General features: G+C 44.3%; 1 protein-coding gene across 1 annotated transcript in view; it reads left to right on the plus strand.

The window, feature by feature from the left end:
- The window catches only part of TNNI1 (troponin I1, slow skeletal type), a 1,221,672-nt gene that overhangs the window by 663,776 nt on the left and 537,508 nt on the right, over positions 1-20,388 (plus strand). The window contains exon 4 of the mRNA XM_075333870.1: positions 2,757-2,933. Coding sequence (XP_075189985.1) covers positions 2,757-2,933 — 177 coding nt within the window. The remainder of the gene's footprint in view (positions 1-2,756; positions 2,934-20,388) is intronic.

Here is a 20,388-nt window from a genome sequence, read left to right on the forward strand (position 1 = left end):
TAGTTAGAAAGTTTTGTTTGGACAAATAGGAGGGCTTGGAAAGAAAGGAGCAATATTTAAATTTTGAAAAGAAAATTTGACTGAAAGAGATTGCGGATACCATTTTGCATTTACAGGGCCCCTAAGGTACCTAAATAGCAGACACCCCCACAAGTGTCCCTATTTTAAAAACTAGAACCCTTAAGGAAATTATCCAAATGTTTGGTGAGCACCTTCAACCCCCTGGTGCGTCACAGAATTTTATAACGTTGAGCTGTGAAAATAAATAAATACATTTTTACCATAAAATTTTTACTTCAACCACATAGCTTTTTAAACATGGCTAACAGGAGAAAATGCACCATACAATTTATTGTGAAATTTCTTTGGAGTACAGTGATATATGTGGTGGAAATCAACTGTTTGGGTGCACGTCAGGGCTCAAAAAGTAAGGAGCTCTATTTGATTTTTTGAAAGCAAAATTAGCTGGAATAATTGGCGGATGCCATGTCGTATTTGGAGATCCCCTGAGGTGCCTAAATAGTGAATCTCCCCCACAAATGACCCCATTTTGGAAACAAAACCCGTCAAGGAACTTATCTAGATTGGTGAGCACCTTGAACCCTTGGGGGCTTCACAGACGTTTATAACGTTGATCCGTCAAAATGAAAAAAATATTTTTATCACAAAGTTGTTACTTCAACCAGATAGCTTTTTTCACAAGGCTATCAGGATAAAATGCACCATAAAATTTATCGTGCAATTTCTCCTGAGTATGCGGATACCTCACATGTGGTAGAAATCAACTGTTTAGATGCCAAAGCTCGAAAGGGAAGGAGCACCATTTGACTGTAAAATTGGGTGGAATCATTAGCGGATACCTTGTCGCTTTTGGAGAGCCTCTAAGACTCCTGAACAGTAGAGCTCTGCCACGTGACCCCATTCTGGAAACTAGACCCCTTAAGGAATTTATCTAGATGTTGGATGAGAACCTTGAACCCTCATGTACGTCACAGAATTTTAGAACGTTGAGTCGTGAAAATAAAAAAATACATTTTTATCACCAAATAGTTACTTTAACCAGATACCTTTTTTCACAAGGGTTACAAGAAAAAAAAAAAGCACTATACAATTTATTGTGAAACTTTTGGTGAGTAGGCTAATACCTTATGTGGAGTGGAAATCAACTGTTTGGGCACACGGCAGGGCTTGGAGGGGAAAGAGCACCTTTTGACTGCAAAATTGGGTGGCATCATTAGCAAACGCCATGTTGCATTTGGGGAGCCACTGAAGTCATATCAGATACCTGATATTACTAACCCAGTCAGTATTAAAAAAAATAATGATGACAAAACAAATTTTCTTAGAAAAAACACTCCCAAACGCATTCCCTCTTTCACCAATTTATTTAAAAAAAAAAATCCGGTCTGCCATAATCCATATTGGAGGTCCCATGATGATTCAGTCTTCCAGGATATGGGGGGCACACTCAGCGAACATATCCCCCATTTTCTGGAAGTGAAGGCACTCCATGTGAGGAGTCTACCTGCAGTGATCTCAATGAAAATACGTCCGCCATTTTTTCAGAAGGAGGGGTCGCAGGGGAGTCATTGCTGCAAAAGGTACTGGAGGAGGACATGGGGGGCGACAGGGGGTGAGCTAGAGAAGACTTTTCTGTCTCATCTGACATGTCAGATGACACAAATCAGAGGAGGAAGATGTTTGCGGCATGGGCATAACTTGTGCGCCCACTATTTAAGATGATAAGGAGGAGGAGGGGGACCAGGGAAGACTTCAGCCATACTGTAGAAGACTGTGGGAAGACATTACTCTCCCATCTTACATGTTTGATCATGCCAGGTGGGAAAAAAATCATTTTTTACCAGCGCTGCCATTTACTGCGATGTGATCACGAGACCAGGGCCCAGAAGAAACGGCCCGGATTGAATCCAACGGCAGGATTCTCGAAGACACTAATCATTACACCATGGCATAAGACCTCCTTATTTCCTGGGACTGATTTCTCCCTTCAGCTGTCACATGCTGCTTTACTAATAGGATTCTTGTTATCCAAATTCCCTGTGCATAACTGATTTATAATAAGACATTTTTCATTTCTATTGCTATGTGATGATTACCTATCCAGACATCTTGGGCACCAGTACCCATTGAACATTAAGGCATTAGAATCCCCGGCTCCTCCCCGTTGGATTATACATATACCTTCACTGACCCATTGCAGGCTGTGATTTATTTAGTCACATGACTCTAATGTCACCGTCTCATTCATTTGTTTGTATTATCTACCCTATTACAGACTCGACTGATACTCTTTTGTGAACCAATCCCAATTTCTTACCTTCTCTGTTGGTCCATCTGATAGTCCGACTTTGATAAAGACCAGGGGCCGAAACGTCAGACTTGTTTTTCGGACTTTGTCATAATTATCACACAGAATAAAAACAAAAATTTAACACAATTTTTTTCTCGTTGGTTTTCTTACTGGGACATTTATGAGTGCCGGAGTACTTTTTCTACTTATTGTTTATTAATTTCTCCTGAGCACCTTATTGGTGATGTGAGGTTATATGTATTGATCTTGTGCCATAAGCCTACACTGGTGTCAACTTCAATGTGTAAGAGATTTTCCAATATCTGATATTTGAATGTTTGTAAATAATGTAGCTATGCCCTGTATTTCATAGACTATAAATGTTTACAATGATCTGTGATCAAGTAATTTTTAAACAACTAAATTTTAATATTTTCTATGATAGATTCAAGATCTAAAGATGAAAGTACTGGATTTGCGTGGAAAGTTTAAAAGACCAGCATTACGCAGAGTGAGAGTATCAGCTGATGCTATGCTCCGTGCACTACTTGGCTCAAAACACAAGGTCTCTATGGATCTACGTGCTAACCTAAAATCTGTGAAAAAAGAGGACACAGAAAAGGTACTATAAGATCTGTTTTGTTTTTTACTAAATCTTTTTATCATGGATTTTAAATAATATAAGAGAGAAAAAGGTATCTCAATGATGGGCAGAGACTTAAGGGTGCTTTACACGCTGCAACATCGCTAGCGATCTCGTTAGCGATGTAACACGCCAGATCGCACACACAATTTGCTGAGATCGCACATGCGACCTGCGCTATAAAATGACCTATGTGCGATCTCGGCAAATCGCATGTGCGATCTGGTGTGTTATCTCGCTAACGAGATCGCTAGTGATGTTGTGGCGTGTAAAGCACCCTTTAGTCCTTTAATTTTCCATCCAAAGCTTCCGGATGTTAGCTGAGTATTTTTTTTTCTTCAAAACAAAGTGTGAGCTTGGAGGCAGATACTTACAGTAAGAATCAGGCAAGTCACAAGGTCAGAATGTCCTATAAAAACAGGCAAGAGAACCAAATGAATCATTGTAGCTATGGTTGTCTCGTATCTTCATCAATTACTGATGAGTTAAACTGAAACTCTTCTTATGGATACTGAAGTCTTATATCATCTGGTTATAAAATTGATAGGAATTTTCCTGTATCCTGACACAATTAAAAAAGCCACCAGAATATGTTAGTATATCTTTTTAATACTTTAAAAATATTTAGTATCCTAAGCTGGATATCTGACAAAGTAAAGTTTATTCAAACTGTTCTCTGTTAGTGATGGGCAAAACCATGGTTAAACGGGTTCGTAAAACCAGCACGGAAAAAAATATAGGATCGGAGAATGAACTTGACGCCAAATTTAACCCTGAACTAGGCACCCCATACAAGTCAATTTGAAAGCCCAAGTTTGGGGCTGTAAAATGGTTGTAGTAAGGGCTATGGTGTTGCAAAAGGAACCTGAATGGGGATAAGAGCATGAACATTTCCCTGCAAACAAATGTGGATAGGTTCATGACTTAAAGAGGTTCTGTCACCCTAGCAATTATGGATAAATAGCAAGTAAATGAAAAAACTGAACATTTTAAGTGACCCCACAGAGATGGATTTCAGAGATTCCCCACAGTTTACACAATTTCAAAAAGGGCCCTAAGAGACCCTGTATTCCCAGTTCACCCACGTTGTCAAGATTGCCAGTTTAATCAGAGTGTAAATTTCAATTCTAGGCCACAACAGAGCCTCTTTAAACATTTGCCCCACACAGCCAAGTTTGCCAAAGTTTAACCACAGAGCGTAAGTTTAAAACATAGGCCTCAATAGAGTCTCTTTAAACAGTTGCTCCATACAGCTAAGATTAACAGACGTCTCCCACTGAGCAAGACGTTTAACCAATTTACCCTATGAAGCCTGTATTGCCATTTGAGGCGGACAATTATTTGCTTATCTCACATAAAGAGGACCTTTTCCATACAGCAAATCTATATAGCAAGTGGACTTCCAATGGAGGTGAATTCCACAGAGACGCTGATTGCTCAATTAGGGCATTTGCGACGAATGTATACAAGACATATGTGAAGGACTTTCTATAATATATGAAGCTAAGTATTGCTTATTGTAGATCTCCTTACTAATTATGTGTACATCTTATGTCCTCGTGTGAATATTGCCATTATGGTGTAAATCCGGTTTCTGTTCAACCCTGCCTTCTGAGGTATATCTTGGATTACTGGAGAGCCAATAATCTTTATCTTTTTTGTCTATATTGGCTCCGGGGAGATTAAAGTCTATATGGTGGAAGGCTGGATTTAATGTTAATTTAATTCTATGGCATAACAAGCTGTACCCAATACATACTATGATATAAAGATTGAACTGTCTATCTATATATGCTTAGTATGTTTTTGCACATTTGCGTGTAAATTTTAATAGTTTATTGTAAGAAAATTTGTATTGGGAAATTTTGTGAATTTTTTAGAGTATATTTCCCATATATATATTTTCCCTAAATGCACAATGTATTGCTAGTTCACCCACACAGCCAAGATTGAAAAAGTTTCCCCACAGAATACCGAATTGTGAAAAAAGCCCTTAAACAGCCTGCTTAGCTGATTAACCCTCATAGCTTTCATTGCCAAAGATCAACCAAATAGCACTCAATTAACCTCTTCACGACACATGACATACTGGGTATGTCATGGATCGTGTGAGGTTAATCCTCGTGGGCTGTCGTGGGCAGTCCGTGACGATCCGTGCACATCTCAGCTGATTTTAACAGCTGAGATGTGTGCCTGCCATGTGCGAGTGGAATCGCGTTCCACCCGAGCCTATTAACCCTTTACATCTCACTGCCAAAACTTGACAGTGAGATGTATCAGCGTGCCGCTATTAGCATAACTTACCCACCCCCATCAGAAGTCACGTGGCGTGACTTCCGGTGGTTGCCATGGTAGCACAGGCTTATGTGATGACTCCTGTAGCTATCATGAGTCACTTTCTCTCACTGCCAGCAAAGGGCAGTGTGTGAGAGTAAAGCAGCTTTTCTTCAGATCTCAGCTGTGTAACTGTGATCTGGAGAAATGGAAGAGCGATCAGACTGCTGATCATTATAGTCCCCTAAGGGACCTAGAAAAATAAAAAAAAAAGTTAAACAAAGTTTTAAAAAATGTTAAAAAAGTAAAAAAACTAATCAAATCACCCCCCTTTTGGCCCATTGAAAACTAAAGGATTAAAAAAATTAAAAATATACACATATGTGGTATTGGTATACACATATATGGTATCGCCGCGTTCAGAAATGCCCAATCTATCAAAATGTAAAATCAATTGATCTATCGGTAAATGGCATAGTGGCTAAAAATTTGCAAACACCAAAATTATGTTTTTTTGACACCACAAAGTTTGCGCAAAATGCAATAACAAGGTGATCAAAATGTAGCATCTGCACAAAAATGGTACCATTAAAAACATCACCTTAAGACCCAAATATAAGCCATCACTGAGCCATAGATCCTGAAAAATGAGAACGCTACGGGTTGTGGAAAATGGCAGTAAAAGTGCGCTAGTTTTTTTGGACAAACTTGTGAATTTGTTTAACCCCTTAGATAAAAGTAAACCTATACATGTTTGGTATCTACAAACTCATACTGATGTGAAACATTGCACCAACACATCAGTTTTATCATATAGTGAACATGATGAATAAAATATTCCAAAAACTTTTGTGTGATCACACTTTTTTTGCACTTTTTCCGCACTTGAAATTTTTTTGCTGTTTTCCAGTACACTATATGGTAAAACTCATAATTTCATTTAAATGTACAGCTTGTCCTGCAAAAAATAAGCCCTTATATGGCAAGATTGCCGAAAAAATAAAAAAGTTACGGTTCTCGGAATAAGGGGAGCAAAAAAAAAAACTGAAAAAAGGAAAATCGCCCAACGGTGAAGGGGTTTAAACAGAGACCGTCCACGGAACCCCATTCAACAGAGTGCTCAAAAACCAGAAGTAAAAGTTGCCTGACTCGTTGAAGTTTGCACTGCTTTGCTCGTTTTGAAGGGGGTGATGTTTACAAAAGATGCCCATGCTCCTCAAATGTCAACTCTGCACTTTCAGCAGTGCACCATTTCTTTGACTGCCTGTTTTAACAGTTCCCACACAGGAGCCAATTTTCTGCTCGAGTGGTGGACAGTCTAGTTGCTGGATTTAAAAAGCTCATTTTATGATTTGGAATTAAGCCGGAGTTATGCCAACTAGACTTGCTACTACCAGTCACAGCAAATTACACTAGAAACGGCCAACTCATACTGCTCACTGTGTATTCTGTGAATCCAAAGCACTTGTGGATGTGTGGATGAAAGACTACCATATCAAAACCCTGTCATGGCCAACCCAATCTCCAGACCTGAACCCCATTGAAAACCTCTGGAATGTAATCAAGAGAAAGATGGATAGTCTCAAGCCATTAAACTGCTTACATTTTGGCACCAGGAGTGGCATAAGGTCATCCAAAAGCAGTGTGAAACTGGTGGAACGCATGCCAAGACGCATGACAGCTGTGATTCAAAATCATGGTTATTCCACAAAATATTGATTTGTGAACTCTTCCTGAGTTTAAACATTATTATATTGTTGTTTCTAAATGATTATGAACTTGTTTTCTGTGCATTATTTGAGGTCTGAAAGCAATGCGTTTTTTTGTTATTTTGCCCATTTCTCATTTTCAGAAAACAAATACAAAATTTACTGCTTGAAAATTCGGAGACATGTTGTCAGTAGTTTATAGAATAATAAACAATTTACATTTTACTCGACCCCAGAAGTGCAGATGCTGGTACTTCCGGGCTCAATCAAGTTTATTTGTTTTCGCATCTTAAAGACTAGGATACAAATAAAGGGAGGTGCACCTTCCCCCCCCAAAAAAATAGCAGATTTATTAGACTGTTTAATGGAGGGGGAGAGGATGTGGGGAAAAAAATTGGGGTGGCAGAAAGTGTTGCCCCCCCAAAGCGCTCCGATCCAAGCACGGGACCATGAGTGCCTACTGGCAAATATGGCCCTGCATATATAATACTTGGACCAAAAAGAACCCTGCATACAGAGGAGCATAGAGGAAAATTGTGGGTGGCAAAGGAGAGTCCCACGGGTGATACCCACGTGTATTGCCGTGGGGAGTGGCATCTTTAGGAAAGTGTGTGAGGACTACAAACAATACAGGGTATATATACATGTGTATGCAATAAACAAAACATATATCACCTGTATGTGTAGTGGGCGTGGCCTGGACCAGCTGCAATGGGAGGGAAGTACGTTTGTAGCCGCCGCTGCTGCTGTGGCAATGGAGATGAGTGACACCATATTTGAATGCTTGCGCATCCGCAGAGGTACAGAGACACGCGATAATACCGCAAGTAGGGGCGCATGCGTCCTAGCATGCAGGACACAAGTGGGCAGAAGAGGGAGCAAGGAAGGTAAAATAAAATAAACAAAGGAATAAGTATGCCAGATACATTGTAAAAGCCTGAATGTTACAGCAAGACTTGAAATAAAAAAAGATTAATAAAGGATCATTATGGAGGAAGGGGGGAATGAAAAGAAGAAGGGTGAGGGAGAGGGAGAAAGAAAAACAAGGATAATGCAAATAGCATGTTTTGTAATGAGGAGAATGACCAGTTAAAAATGGAAATGGAAATGAAAAATAAAATATAAAAAATAATATCAAATACCGTATGTATATAATGGACAATAGAAAAATAGGATAAGAAAAAAGAAATGAAAACAATGATAAGGGAAAGAAACAGGAAATATGTTTACACACACACAAAAAATGATATACTTACAAACATATATCTATATATATAATTGCCTTATTCTGTCTGTCTGTCTGTCTGTCTTGCTCCAAAATTGTGTCGTTACAGTGACAGTGTCGTTACAGTGACAACCGTCGGATTGGCCGCTGGGCTCGCCCTGGCCCCGCCACCCCACACGGATTGGCCGCTCGCCTCGGCCTGGCCCCGCCCCCCGCATGGATTGGCCGCTCGCCCCGGCCCACTCGGCCCACTCGGCCCCTCGGCCTGGTAACCATGATACACATCGGGTAACTATAGGAAGCGCTTCCCTTAGTTACCTGATGTGTATCATGGTTACCAGCGTACACCGGCTCCCGGTACACATGTGCAGGGAGCCGGCGTACGCTGACGCCTCGCCCGCTCGGCCCCGCCCACGGCACACGTTTGCCCGCTCGGCCCCGCCCCGGCACACATTGGCACGCTCGGTCCCTCCCCCGGCGGCCCACTTTGCCCCGCCCCCGGCACACGTTGGCCTGCTCGGTCCCGCCCCCAGCACACGTTGGCCCGCTCGGCCCTGCCCCCGGCGGCCCGCTCGGCCCCGCCCTCAGCACACGTTGGCCCGCTCTGACCCACCCCCGGCACACGTTGGCCCGCTTGGACCCGCCACCGGCACACGTTGGCCCACTCGGACCCGCCCCAGTCACACGTTAACCCGCTCGGCCCCACCCCAGCACACGTTGGGCACCTATACACCTCCCCCCAGGACTACTCCTCCCATTATACTCATCGTTCCCCAGGACCACTCCTCCCATTATATTCCTCTTTCCCCAGGACTACTCCTCCTATTATAGTCCTCCTATTATACTCCTCTCTGAGTATAATAGGAGGACTATTATAGCATGGGGGATGGAGCACGATGGGGGGTGTGCAGCATGGGGGATGGAGCACGATGGGGGTGTGCAGCATGGGGGATGGAGCACGATGGGGGGTGTGCAGCATGGGGGATGGAGCACGATGGGGGGTGTACAGCATGGGGGGTGCGAAGCACGATGGGGGGTGCGCAGCATGGGAGAAGGAGTATGATGGGGGGTGCGCAGCATGGGGGATGGAGCACGATGGGGGGTGCGCAGCATGGGGGATGGAGCACGATGGGTGGTGTGCAGCATGGGGGATGGAACACGATGGGGGGTGCACAGCATGGGGGATGGAGCACAATGGGGGGTGCGCAGCATGGGGGATGGAGCACGATGGGGGGTGCACAGCATGGGGGATGGAGCACGATGGGAGGCACACCTCCCCACTAAAAACACACACACACCGCCACAAGCGCACCGCACAACACACCACACACACACACGGCGAACCACAAACACCGCCCTACACAGACACCCACACACACAGACAACGCCGCACACACGCAACACCCAACACACAAACACCGTGACATACACAAATATACGCACACACCGCGCAACACACACACATTGCACAAAACATACCTCCCCCAAAACACACACACACACACCCCATACACACACAAACCGCGCAGCACACACAGACAACACTGCAGACACACAGCGCTCCACAAACAACGCAACACACACAATGCAACACACAAACAACACCGGTCTCACCCCCCCACACCCAGACAACACCCAGAACATTAACAGCGCCCTACACAAACACTTGGCAAATACATAACGTACACATACCCATACATACATACACATATACTCCATACATTTGCATATATATATATAATTGATTAAAGGAGTATGCGGTTATTTGTACAAAAGTTGAAATTTGAAAAAAATATTGTTTATAGCAGGCAGACATAAAACATTTGGCATAGTTAACCTACAGAGCAACGAGTTTAACAAATAATGTTCATCCACACAGCCAAGATTCATTACTATTTAAGGTGCTGCCGTTAAGCAAGAGTATGACCCTTTCCCCCTTGATGAAGCAATATTTCCAGTTGCGAATCGTACGTTGGGGCTCCCCCCTCCTGCTTTTCCCACCAACTCCATCGGGAGGTTTTTTTTATCTTCTATGTGCTTTTGCAGCTGTCATATCTGGCCTTAATATATATATGCTGCCAATTGTACTTTGATTTTCTGTGTCAATTTTTAGTTGTTCGTCAATTTTGGATTGCACTATGCACTTTATAAGATTATAACTAGAGATGAGCGAACCGGCCGTGGTTCGGCTCGAGTTTGGTTCGTCGAACGGAGGTCCCGCATTGGAAACAATGGCAGGCAATCATAAACACATAAAAACACCTAGAAAACACCCTCAAAGGTGTCCAAAAGGTGACAAACAACTCACAACACAACACAAACACATGGGAAAGTGACAAGGACATACAGTTAGGTCCAGAAATATTTGGACAGTGACACAATTTTCGCGTGTTGGGCTCTGCATGCCACCACATTGGATTTGAAATGAAACCTCTACAACAGAATTCAAGTGCAGATTGTAACGTTTAATTTGAAGGTTTGAACAAAAATATCTGATAGAAATTGTAGGAATTGTACACATTTCTTTACAAACACTCCACATTTTAGGAGGTCAAAAGTAATTGGACAAATAAACCAAACCCAAACAAAATATTTTTATTTTCAATATTTTGTTGCGTATCCTTTGGAAACAATCACTGCCTTAAGACTGGAACCCATGGACATCACCAAACGCTGGGTTTCCTCCTTCTTAATGCTTTGCCAGGCCTTTACAGCCGCAGCCTTCAGGTCTTGCTTGTTTGTGGGTCTTTCCGTCATAAAGCTGGATTTGAGCAAGTGAAATGCATGCTCAATTGGGTTAAGATCTGGTGATTGACTTGGCCATTGCAGAATGTTCCACTTTTTTGCACTTATAAACTCCTGGGTAGCTTTGGCTGTATGCTTGGGGTCATTGTCCATCTGTACTATGAAGCGCCGTCCTATCAACTTTGCGGCATTTGGCTGAATCTGGGCTGAAAGTATATCCCGGTACACTTCAGAATTCATCCGGCTACTCTTGTCTGCTGTTATGTCATCAATAAACACAAGTGACCCAGTGCCATTGAAAGCCATGCATGCCCATGCCATCACGTTGCCTCCACCATGTTTTACAGAGGATGTGGTGTGCCTTGGATCATGTGCCGTTCCCTTTCTTCTCCAAACTTTTTTCTTCCCATCATTCTGGTACAGGTTGATCTTTGTCTCATCTGTCCATAGAATACTTTTCCAAAACTGAGCTGGCTTCATGAGGTGTTTTTCAGCAAATTTAACTCTGGCCTGTCTATTTTTGGAATTGATGAATGGTTTGCATCTAGATGTGAACCCTTTGTATTTACTTTCATGGAGTCTTCTCTTTACTGTTGACTTAGAGACAGATACACCTACTTCACTGAGAGTGTTCTGGACTTCAGTTGATGTTGTGAATGGGTTCTTCTTCACCAAAGAAAGTATGCGGCGATCATCCACCACTGTTGTCATCCGTGGACGCCCAGGCCTTTTTGAGTTCCCAAGCTCACCAGTCAATTCCTTTTTTCTCAGAATGTACCCGACTGTTGATTTTGCTACTCCAAGCATGTCTGCTATCTCTCTGATGGATTTTTTCTTTTTTTTCAGCCTCAGGATGTTCTGCTTCACCTCAATTGAGAGTTCCTTAGACTGCATGTTGTCTGGTCACAGCAACAGCTTCCAAATGCAAAACCACACACCTGTAATCAACCCCAGACCTTTTAACTACTTCATTGATTACAGGTTAATGAGGGAGACGCCTTCAGAGTTAATTGCAGCCCTTAGAGTCCCTTGTCCAATTACTTTTGGTCCCTTGAAAAAGAGGAGGCTATGCATTACAGAGCTATGATTCCTAAACCCTTTCTCCGATTTGGATGTGAAAACTCTCATATTGCAGCTGGGAGTGTGCACTTTCAGCCCATATTATATATATAATTGTATTTCTGAACATGTTTTTTGTAAACAGCTAAAATAACAAAACTTGGGTCACTGTCCAAATATTTCTGGCCCTGACTGTATACTCATGCGAAAACGAAAGAGCAGGACAAGGAAAAAGAGGAGGAGACACAGATATAGGCATGGCACGCCCTTCTAAAATCATGTAAAACACCGCAAGGTGACTCCAAGCGGAGTTCACCCTTTTTTTCAAAAATTGGGCCACACACACACCCACCCCTTCAGTGGCAGCACTTGTGCCCCAGTTGTACACTTCACAGCTAGATTTGCATCAAGCACATTCAAAAATACGCCATACTTAACCGTCCCCAGGAGGACACCGGGGTAGGTAGCTAAGTCTTTCCTGATCCCAGCTCTGTTCATCTTGGCTCCTTTTAAAAAACACAGCAAGCAAGGGTTACTCCAAGCGGAGTCTCCCTTTTTTCCAAAAATTGGGCCACACAGACACTCAGCCCTTCAGTGGCTGCACTTGTGCCCTAGTTGTACACTTCACAGGTAGATTTGCATCAAGCACAATAAAAAATACGCCATACTTAACCGTTCCCAGGATGACCCTGGGGTAGGTAGCAAAGTCTTTGCTGAACCATGACTTGTTCATCTTGGCTCCTTTTAAAAAACACAGCAAGCAAGGGTTACTCCAAGCGGAGTCTCCCTTTTTTTCCAAAAATTGGGCCACACAGACACTCACCCCTTCAGTGGCAGCACTTGTGCCCTAGTTGCAAACAGGATGTTTTGATTTGCATCATGCACATTCCAAATCCACAAGCATTTACTCTCCCCAGGATGACACAGGGGTAGTAAATTCCTTGTGGATCCATGACTTGTTCATTTTGATGAACGTTAGTCTGTCCACATTGTCACTGGACAGACGTGTGCGCTTATCTGTCAGCACACACCCAGCAGCACTGAAGACACGTTCAGAGACAACGCTGGCAGCTGGACACGACAAAATCTCAAGGCGTAAGTGGAGAGCTCTGGCCATTTTTCAAGATTTGAAGCCCAAAATGAGCAAGGCTCCATTTGCAAAGTCATGGCATCGATGTTCATTTGGAGATACTCCTGTATCATCCTCTCCAGCCGTTGACTATGTGTCAGACTTGTTGTCTCTGGTGGCCTTGCAAAGGAGGGTCTAAAAAAATTATGAAAAGATTCCATAAAATTGCTGTTACCAGCACCAGTTACGGTGCTACTGGTACGGGTAGACTGTTGAAGATGACGAGACTCTCCCATGTTTGTCAAGTTACAACTGAGAGATTCACTCCCTGCACCACGGTTGTTTGGTGGAAAAGCCGAGCTAAGATCGAGTAACAGCTTCTGCTGATACTCCTGCATACGTGCGTCCCTTTCTATGGAAGGAATTATGTCACAAAATTTGGACTTGTACCGGGGATCTAATAGTGTGGCAAGCCAGTAGTCATCATCACTTCTAATTTTGACAATACGAGAGTCATGTTGGAGGTAGTGCAGCAAGAAGGCACTCATGTGTCTTGCGCAGCCATGCGGACCAAGTCCACGCTGTGTTTGTGGCATAGAGGTGCTAACCGTTCTTTCTTCCTCTGACATCTCCCCCCAACCTCTTTCAACTGAAATTTGGCCAAGGTCTCCCTCATCTGCTGAGTCTTCCATGCCCATGGACAGTTCGTCCTCCATTTCTTCATGTTTTCCTGCGCCTTCCTCAACATTTCGCCTGCTACAATGTGCCCTTGTTGATCCCTGTCCCCCATGGTCCCATGCCTGCCGCATTGGTGATGATGAACGTCTGGACCTTGGTGATGTTGTTGTGTCTTGCGCATATGAATCCTCCTGTAGTTCCTCCCCTTCCTGTTGTCCCACCCCCTGACTCCGAATAGTGTTTAGCGTGTGCTCCAGCATGTAAATGACTGGAATTGTCATGCTGATAATGGCATTGTCAGCGCTAAACATATTCGTCGCGATGTCGAAAATGTGCAGAAGGGTGTATAGGTCCTTGATTTGAGACCACTCCATCAGGGTGATCTGCCCCACCTCTGCATCTCATTGGCCCAGGCTATACGTCATGACGTATTGCACCAGGGCTCGGCGGTGCTGCCACAGTCGCTGTAACATGTGGAGAGTCGAATTCCAGCGTGTCGGCACATCGCATTTCAGGCGATGAACCGGCAGGCCGAAAGACTTCTGGAGCGATGCAAGTCGCTCAGCAGCGGTGGTTGAATGGCGGAAGGGAGCAGACAGTTTTCGTGCCCTGTTCAGAAGGCCATCTAGGCCAGGATAGTGTGTTAAAAATTGCTGGACAACAAGGTTCAACACGTGAGCCATACAAGGCACGTGTGTCACCTTGCCCAGGCGAAGGGCTGCACCCAGGTTTGCAGCATTGTCGCACACGGCCTTACCAGGCTGCAGGTTGAGTGGAGACAACCATTTATTAAACTCAGTCTCCAGAGCTGCCCACAACTCAGCCGCTGTGTGACTCTTATTTCCAAAACATTTCAAGCTAAAGACCGCCTGATGCCGTTGCGCTCTGCTGCCAGCATAGTAATGAGGGGTGCGTGATTCCTTCTGCGCAGTGAGAACGCTGGTGGCCTGACCAGGCAGGCTTGGGGTGGAGGTGGAGGACCCAGATGAGGTGGAGGAGGCAGAAGCAGTGGCGGAACTTGTACAGACAGAGGATTGACACACAAGTCGTGGGGACGGCAAGACTTGTGCAGCAGACCCTTCACCATCTATCACCATAGTTACCCAGTAACGTCCCTGTCCATGCTTACTGGTCCAAGTATCGGTGGTGAAATGCACCCGTTGACACACAGAGTTTCTCAAGGAAGCGGTGATGTTGTGTGCGACATGCTGGTGTAGCGCGGGCACACCTTTCTTAGAGAAGTAGTGGCGACTGGGCATCTGGTACTGGGGCACAGCGACAGACATAAGGTCTCTAAAATCCTGTGTGTCCACCAGGCGGAAAGGCAGCATTTCGGTAGCCAAGAGCTTACAGAGGGATAAAGTCAACCTCTTAGCTTTGTCATGGGTCACAGGAAATGGCCTTTTATTTGTCCACATCTGAGGGACAGAAATCTGGCTGCTGTGTGTAGACGGTGTTGAGTAGGGTGTCCCTGGAAAAATGCAGGTTTGTGAGGAAAGTGCAGGCGTAGACATGATGTTGCCTTCATTCAACGTTGGTGCTATCGATGTCTGAGAGAGCTGTACACACGCACTTGTTTCCCCTTCCAAACCAACTGACGACCTACCAAGCAAACTGCCTGTTGCGGTTACAGTGGTGGAAGTTGTGCGTGGAAAACCAGGTGTGACAGCTGTCCCCACAGTCCTAGAAGATGAAGAGCACGCGGATGCACTGGAAGGGGCAGGCGGTGGATGGTTTGCTCCGCTAGGCCGCATTGCAGCATGGTGAGCTTCCCACTGGGACATATGATATTTATTCATGTGACGATTCATGGAAGAAGTTGTCAAACTGCTGAGGTTTTGCCCTCTACTAACAGAATCACAACAAATTTTACAGATCACATAATTTGGGCGATCTTTTGCTATGTCAAAAAAGGACCAGGCTAGGCAAGGCTTAGAGGGCATGTGACCTGCTGATCCACCCCGACTAGTGCTCAGAGTCAGAGTGGTGGCTGAGGATGCAGTTGTAGACGTGCTACTAGTGCTCCAACTCTGTCCAGGAAGGCGCAAGGTAACTTCGTCATCAGTTGCATCCTCCTCCAGCGCCTCTGTTGACCTCCTCGAGTGCCTGACTGTGGGTTGACAGTAGGTGGGATCTAGAACTTCCTCATCAATTGTTGTGTTTGCACTCCCCTCACCCTCAGACCGAGCCTCTTCTTGCCCTGACCGAATATTTAAGTTGTCATCCCAATCTGGTATCTGCGTCGCATCGTCATCAGTATGTTCCTCATTGTCTATAACAACAGGTGTTACAGTTTGTGAAAAGGGGTCAACATTATGCTCAGAAACTTGGTCCTCACGGCCTGAATCAGAGTCACAAAGGTTCTGGGCATCACTGCAGACCATTTCCTGGTCTGTACTCACTGTAGCTTGGGAGCAGACTTCTGATTCCCAGGCTATAGTGTGACTGAACAGCTCTGCAGACTCAGCCATCTCAGTTCCACCATACTGTGCAGGGCGGATGGAGACTTTAGAGCTGGGAGAAAGCAAGTGTGATTGGGCTGACAACTCAGAGGACTGGTGTTTTTTGAATGCGGTAGTTGAGGTGGCGGAGAGGGCACTTGTTGGACCACTTGAGATCCATTCAAGCATTTTCCTTTTTTGGCCATCATCTACCTTTGTTCCAGTTGTTCGTGTCCGTAAAAAAGGGAGCAAATCAGATTGTCCACGGTAAGTAGTAGACATCTTACTTTTGCTGGAAGATGGTCTATCTTCAGCAGATATTAATGGAGCTTTTCCACCTTCCCCACGGACAAACCCTTTTTTTCCTTTTCCAACACGCCTCTTCCCCTTTCCACCAGCATCTGTCATTTTGCCACTCATTTTGTTTGCGACAAGATTATGCACTTAAAATGTGGTAGTAAAAATTGAGAGGTGGTGTAGATTTCAGCGGTGGTCTAGCTTTATTAACAGCAGAATAAACAACAATAATTATCCCTGACAATGCAACTACGGCCCTTAAACTGACAGCATAGTTTGCTAGTATAAAGGCTTAGTAACAATGAGTTTGAGTGTGCAATGCAGTGGTGCTGCAAATAGCTTTGCACCAGTGGGACAATAATGAAGTCCAACAGCCACTTTAAGGATGCCACTAAGTTTCCTCAGTGTTTGCTAGTATAATGGCTTAGTAACAATGAGTTTGAGTGTGCAATGCAGAGGTGCTGCAAATAGCTTTGCACCAGTGGGACAATAATGAAGTCCAACAACTACTTTTAGGATGCCACTGTTTCCTCAGTGTTTGCTAGTATAATGGCTTAGTAACAATGAGTTGGAGTGTGCAAAGGGCAGGAGGGTACAGTGGCAGGGTTGTGAGTCTGGGTAGAGGAAAGGAAGCCTCCCTTTCTATCCCTCCTAATGCGGAAATGCAGCGAGGAAATCCCTGACCTTAGCTACACAGACGCTGTCATCTTGTGTAGCTGTTAAAATCTGTTTTCACGGACCTGACTGTCACCTATGGCTCTGACCCTGCTGGCATTAGCCCTTACAAGGGCTGAAAGAAACTTCTATCCCTATTCTGTATAGCGCTGTGTATAAAGCGTACACAGCAGTATCGGAGACAGGAGCTACGCCAGCGGTGACTGACACCAAGACGCAGAAGGCAGATAATGGCGTGCTGGAGGAAAATGTCCGTTTTTATAATGCAGGGACATGTGACATGGACATCCTATCACACATGCCGTTGCTTCTCTGGCTTAAAGTCCACTTAGCTGTGTGTGTGTCTGGGATTGGCTGACATGCTGGCCCGCCCCACTACACGCGCGAAGGAAGACATGGAAAAAAAAAAAAATGGCGATCGCCATTATCCAAACAGCAGTGATCTGAATGCGCTGTTCCCGCACACTATACGCTGAAATTTCATAATAGTCACAGAGTGACTTACACTATTACAGCGGAAAGCCAGCTAGTAATTAGCTTGTCTTTTTGCTGCTAGAACCTTTCTCGAACGTATCTAGAACTATCGAGCTTTAGCAAAAAGCTCGAGTTCTAGTTCAATCTAGAACAGCCCCCAAAATCACTCGAGCCGCGAACTGGAGAACCTCGAACCGCGCTCAACTTTAATTATAACCATCCAGGGGATTTCTCCAGGACCATTATCACTATTATCTATATGTATTGCAGTTTAATCTTTTCCATGCATTGGATCTAGTGTTGGCGATACGGCTGCTATATAATAAAACGTATTTTGTGGGACAATATTCATTGCCACAACTTATGAAAATTATTCACCTATCCATCCATTTTTTTACATTGATTGCACAGGCTCCTTACTGTATTTATTACTAGTCATCTTGGGAGTGTGTGTTGGTTTATTTTTTTTTATCCTTTATCCTCACCCCTCTTTTTTTGATCCATTCTTTCTTGTATAATTGTTTATTATAAGATTCAATATTTTATCCCTCTGCATTCCACTCCTTGTTCTCCGTTTTTTTTATGTTTAACATGGAGTTTTTGCTTGACCATCAATAGGTGTGGATTTTCCACACTTATATGGTCTATATGTATTTGTGTAAGTGACTATGTATCTATGGAATTTTGTATTCCCCCTCACAGCCAAGATTCACAGTTCTACCACAGACCACCGAATTGTAAAAAAAAGCCTGTTCACCCAGTTGATCCTCACAGTTCTCAAAGCCACATATTCTGCTGAAAGGTGTAGAAAGTTAATTTAAAAAAAAAAAAATCAAGGCCACAGACCCTGGTAAGAAGTATTGAGACATAGGTTTTTTCAAAAGGTTAGGCCACAGACCTTGGTGAGGAATGGCAAGATTTGTTTTTTTTTTTAAAAAAAGTATGGCCAAAGACCCTGGTGAGAAGTGCAAGAATTAGTTTTTCCACAAAGATTAAAGCCACAGACCCTGGTGAGAAGTGTTAGTTTTTTCCAAAAAAATTAAGGCCAAAGACCCTAGTGAGATGCGGCGAGAGTTAGTTTTTCAAAACAATTATGGTCAACGACCCCTGGTGCTAAGTGGCCAGAGGAGGTAGTTTTTTAAAAAACTAAGGAAAAAGACCCAGCTGCACACTAGCGACAAGTAGCATTTTTGAGGAGAAGGCAGCAAACCATTTATTTATTTATTTGGTTTCGAATGTGATATTATATTTAAGACTTACTGTACTTAATTGAGTCTCCAAAACACTGAGCATGGCAAATACAAGTATACCAATGTCTGTTGGTGGGTGGTCTAGTTGTCTACTCAGCCAAAGGTATTGACAAGTCTGGCGTAATCTACGATTTATTCATTTTAACGAAAGTCAGTTGTCCACGCTAGCTGATGACAAGATGTGCCTGTCTTTGATGACCCCCCCTCTGTCATGCTGAACACGTGTTCAGACAGTACACTTGCGGCAGAGGAGGCCAGCACCTCCATGGCGTATTTTGAAAGCTCAGGCAATGTATTCAATTTTTCCACCCAGAAATTAAATGGTGTAGAACAGTCAGATAGTACTACAATACTTGTGTACACGTACTCTTCCAACATGTTTGCTAAACCCTGAGTTATGGAAATATGCACTGTAGCACCTGGTGTTGCTGGATGGTGCAGAGGGTTGCATATAAATTGTTGGCAAAATGCAGACATGATGACCCTTCCTCCAGAGGCATGGCCGATGTGTGGCACCCCTGACCTGGTCAGGCACCACTGAGTACTGCACCCACGCTGGGGCAGTGCTTCCAGGTAAACAAAAAGCCTGAAATAGGGTGTGTACGCACAGACACATAGTGACCAGGTCTCAAACACCATTGAGCGGACCCCTGGGCAGATCCAGGAGGGGGTTTGCCTCCACATCACATCAAGATGTGCGGTAGAGAGGCTGGGAGCTAGGTTGCAGTGGCAGTCAGAAAGAGGAGCTGGAGGTAGCCAGTCTGAAGTGGAGATGCAAGAGAGCGGACACGCTAGTCAGACCCGGCACGTGTAGTGGCAGTTGGCGGGGGAGAATGGTCACCAGAAGTTGGACAGAAAGACCCTGAGGAAGTCAGTTGGTCGTGTACGGAGACTCTGGTGGCTAGGCACGCACGGGGAACAGGTCCCTAGAGCCAGACATCCATTTAGTGGTCTGCTAAACCTGCCGATGGGGAGGACCAGAAGTCCCACACCAACCAAAACAGAGTCCAAGCATCAGCAGCAACGAGGGGGCCCATAAGGAAGATTGAACCTGAAGCTATCATTCCTTGGTCCACGCTGCCAGCAAACGGGCCAGAAAGGGGAGAAAAGGCAGTTGCAACTTCCCTGGATGAATCTCACACAGTACTTTATGTCAGGTGTTGTCCGAAACAAGAAGTGCTAGGAAGGCAAGCTAACGGTCACCCTGATTTTCAGCCTGAAGGATACCTGGTTCCACCTGGTTCATCTCAGTTTTGCCCGGGTTGCCTCACTATACCAACCAAAAAAGTGAGTAAACAAATTGAAAGACATTGCTGACTAAAGTGGGCTTTATACGCTATGATATGTCAAACGATATGTCGTCGGGGTCACGTCGTAAGTGACGCACATCCGGTGCCATTTGACATATCGTAGCGTGTGACAGCTATGAGCGTCTGTTAATGAGCAAAAATACTCACCTTATCGTTGCTCGTTGACACGTCGCTCATTTTCTAAAAATCGCATGTCCTTCTGTGCTCCGGTTGTTTATCGTTCCCAGG

Source organism: Anomaloglossus baeobatrachus, chromosome 2 (assembly GCF_048569485.1).
Source record: "Anomaloglossus baeobatrachus isolate aAnoBae1 chromosome 2, aAnoBae1.hap1, whole genome shotgun sequence".
NCBI lineage: Eukaryota > Metazoa > Chordata > Amphibia > Anura > Aromobatidae > Anomaloglossus > Anomaloglossus baeobatrachus.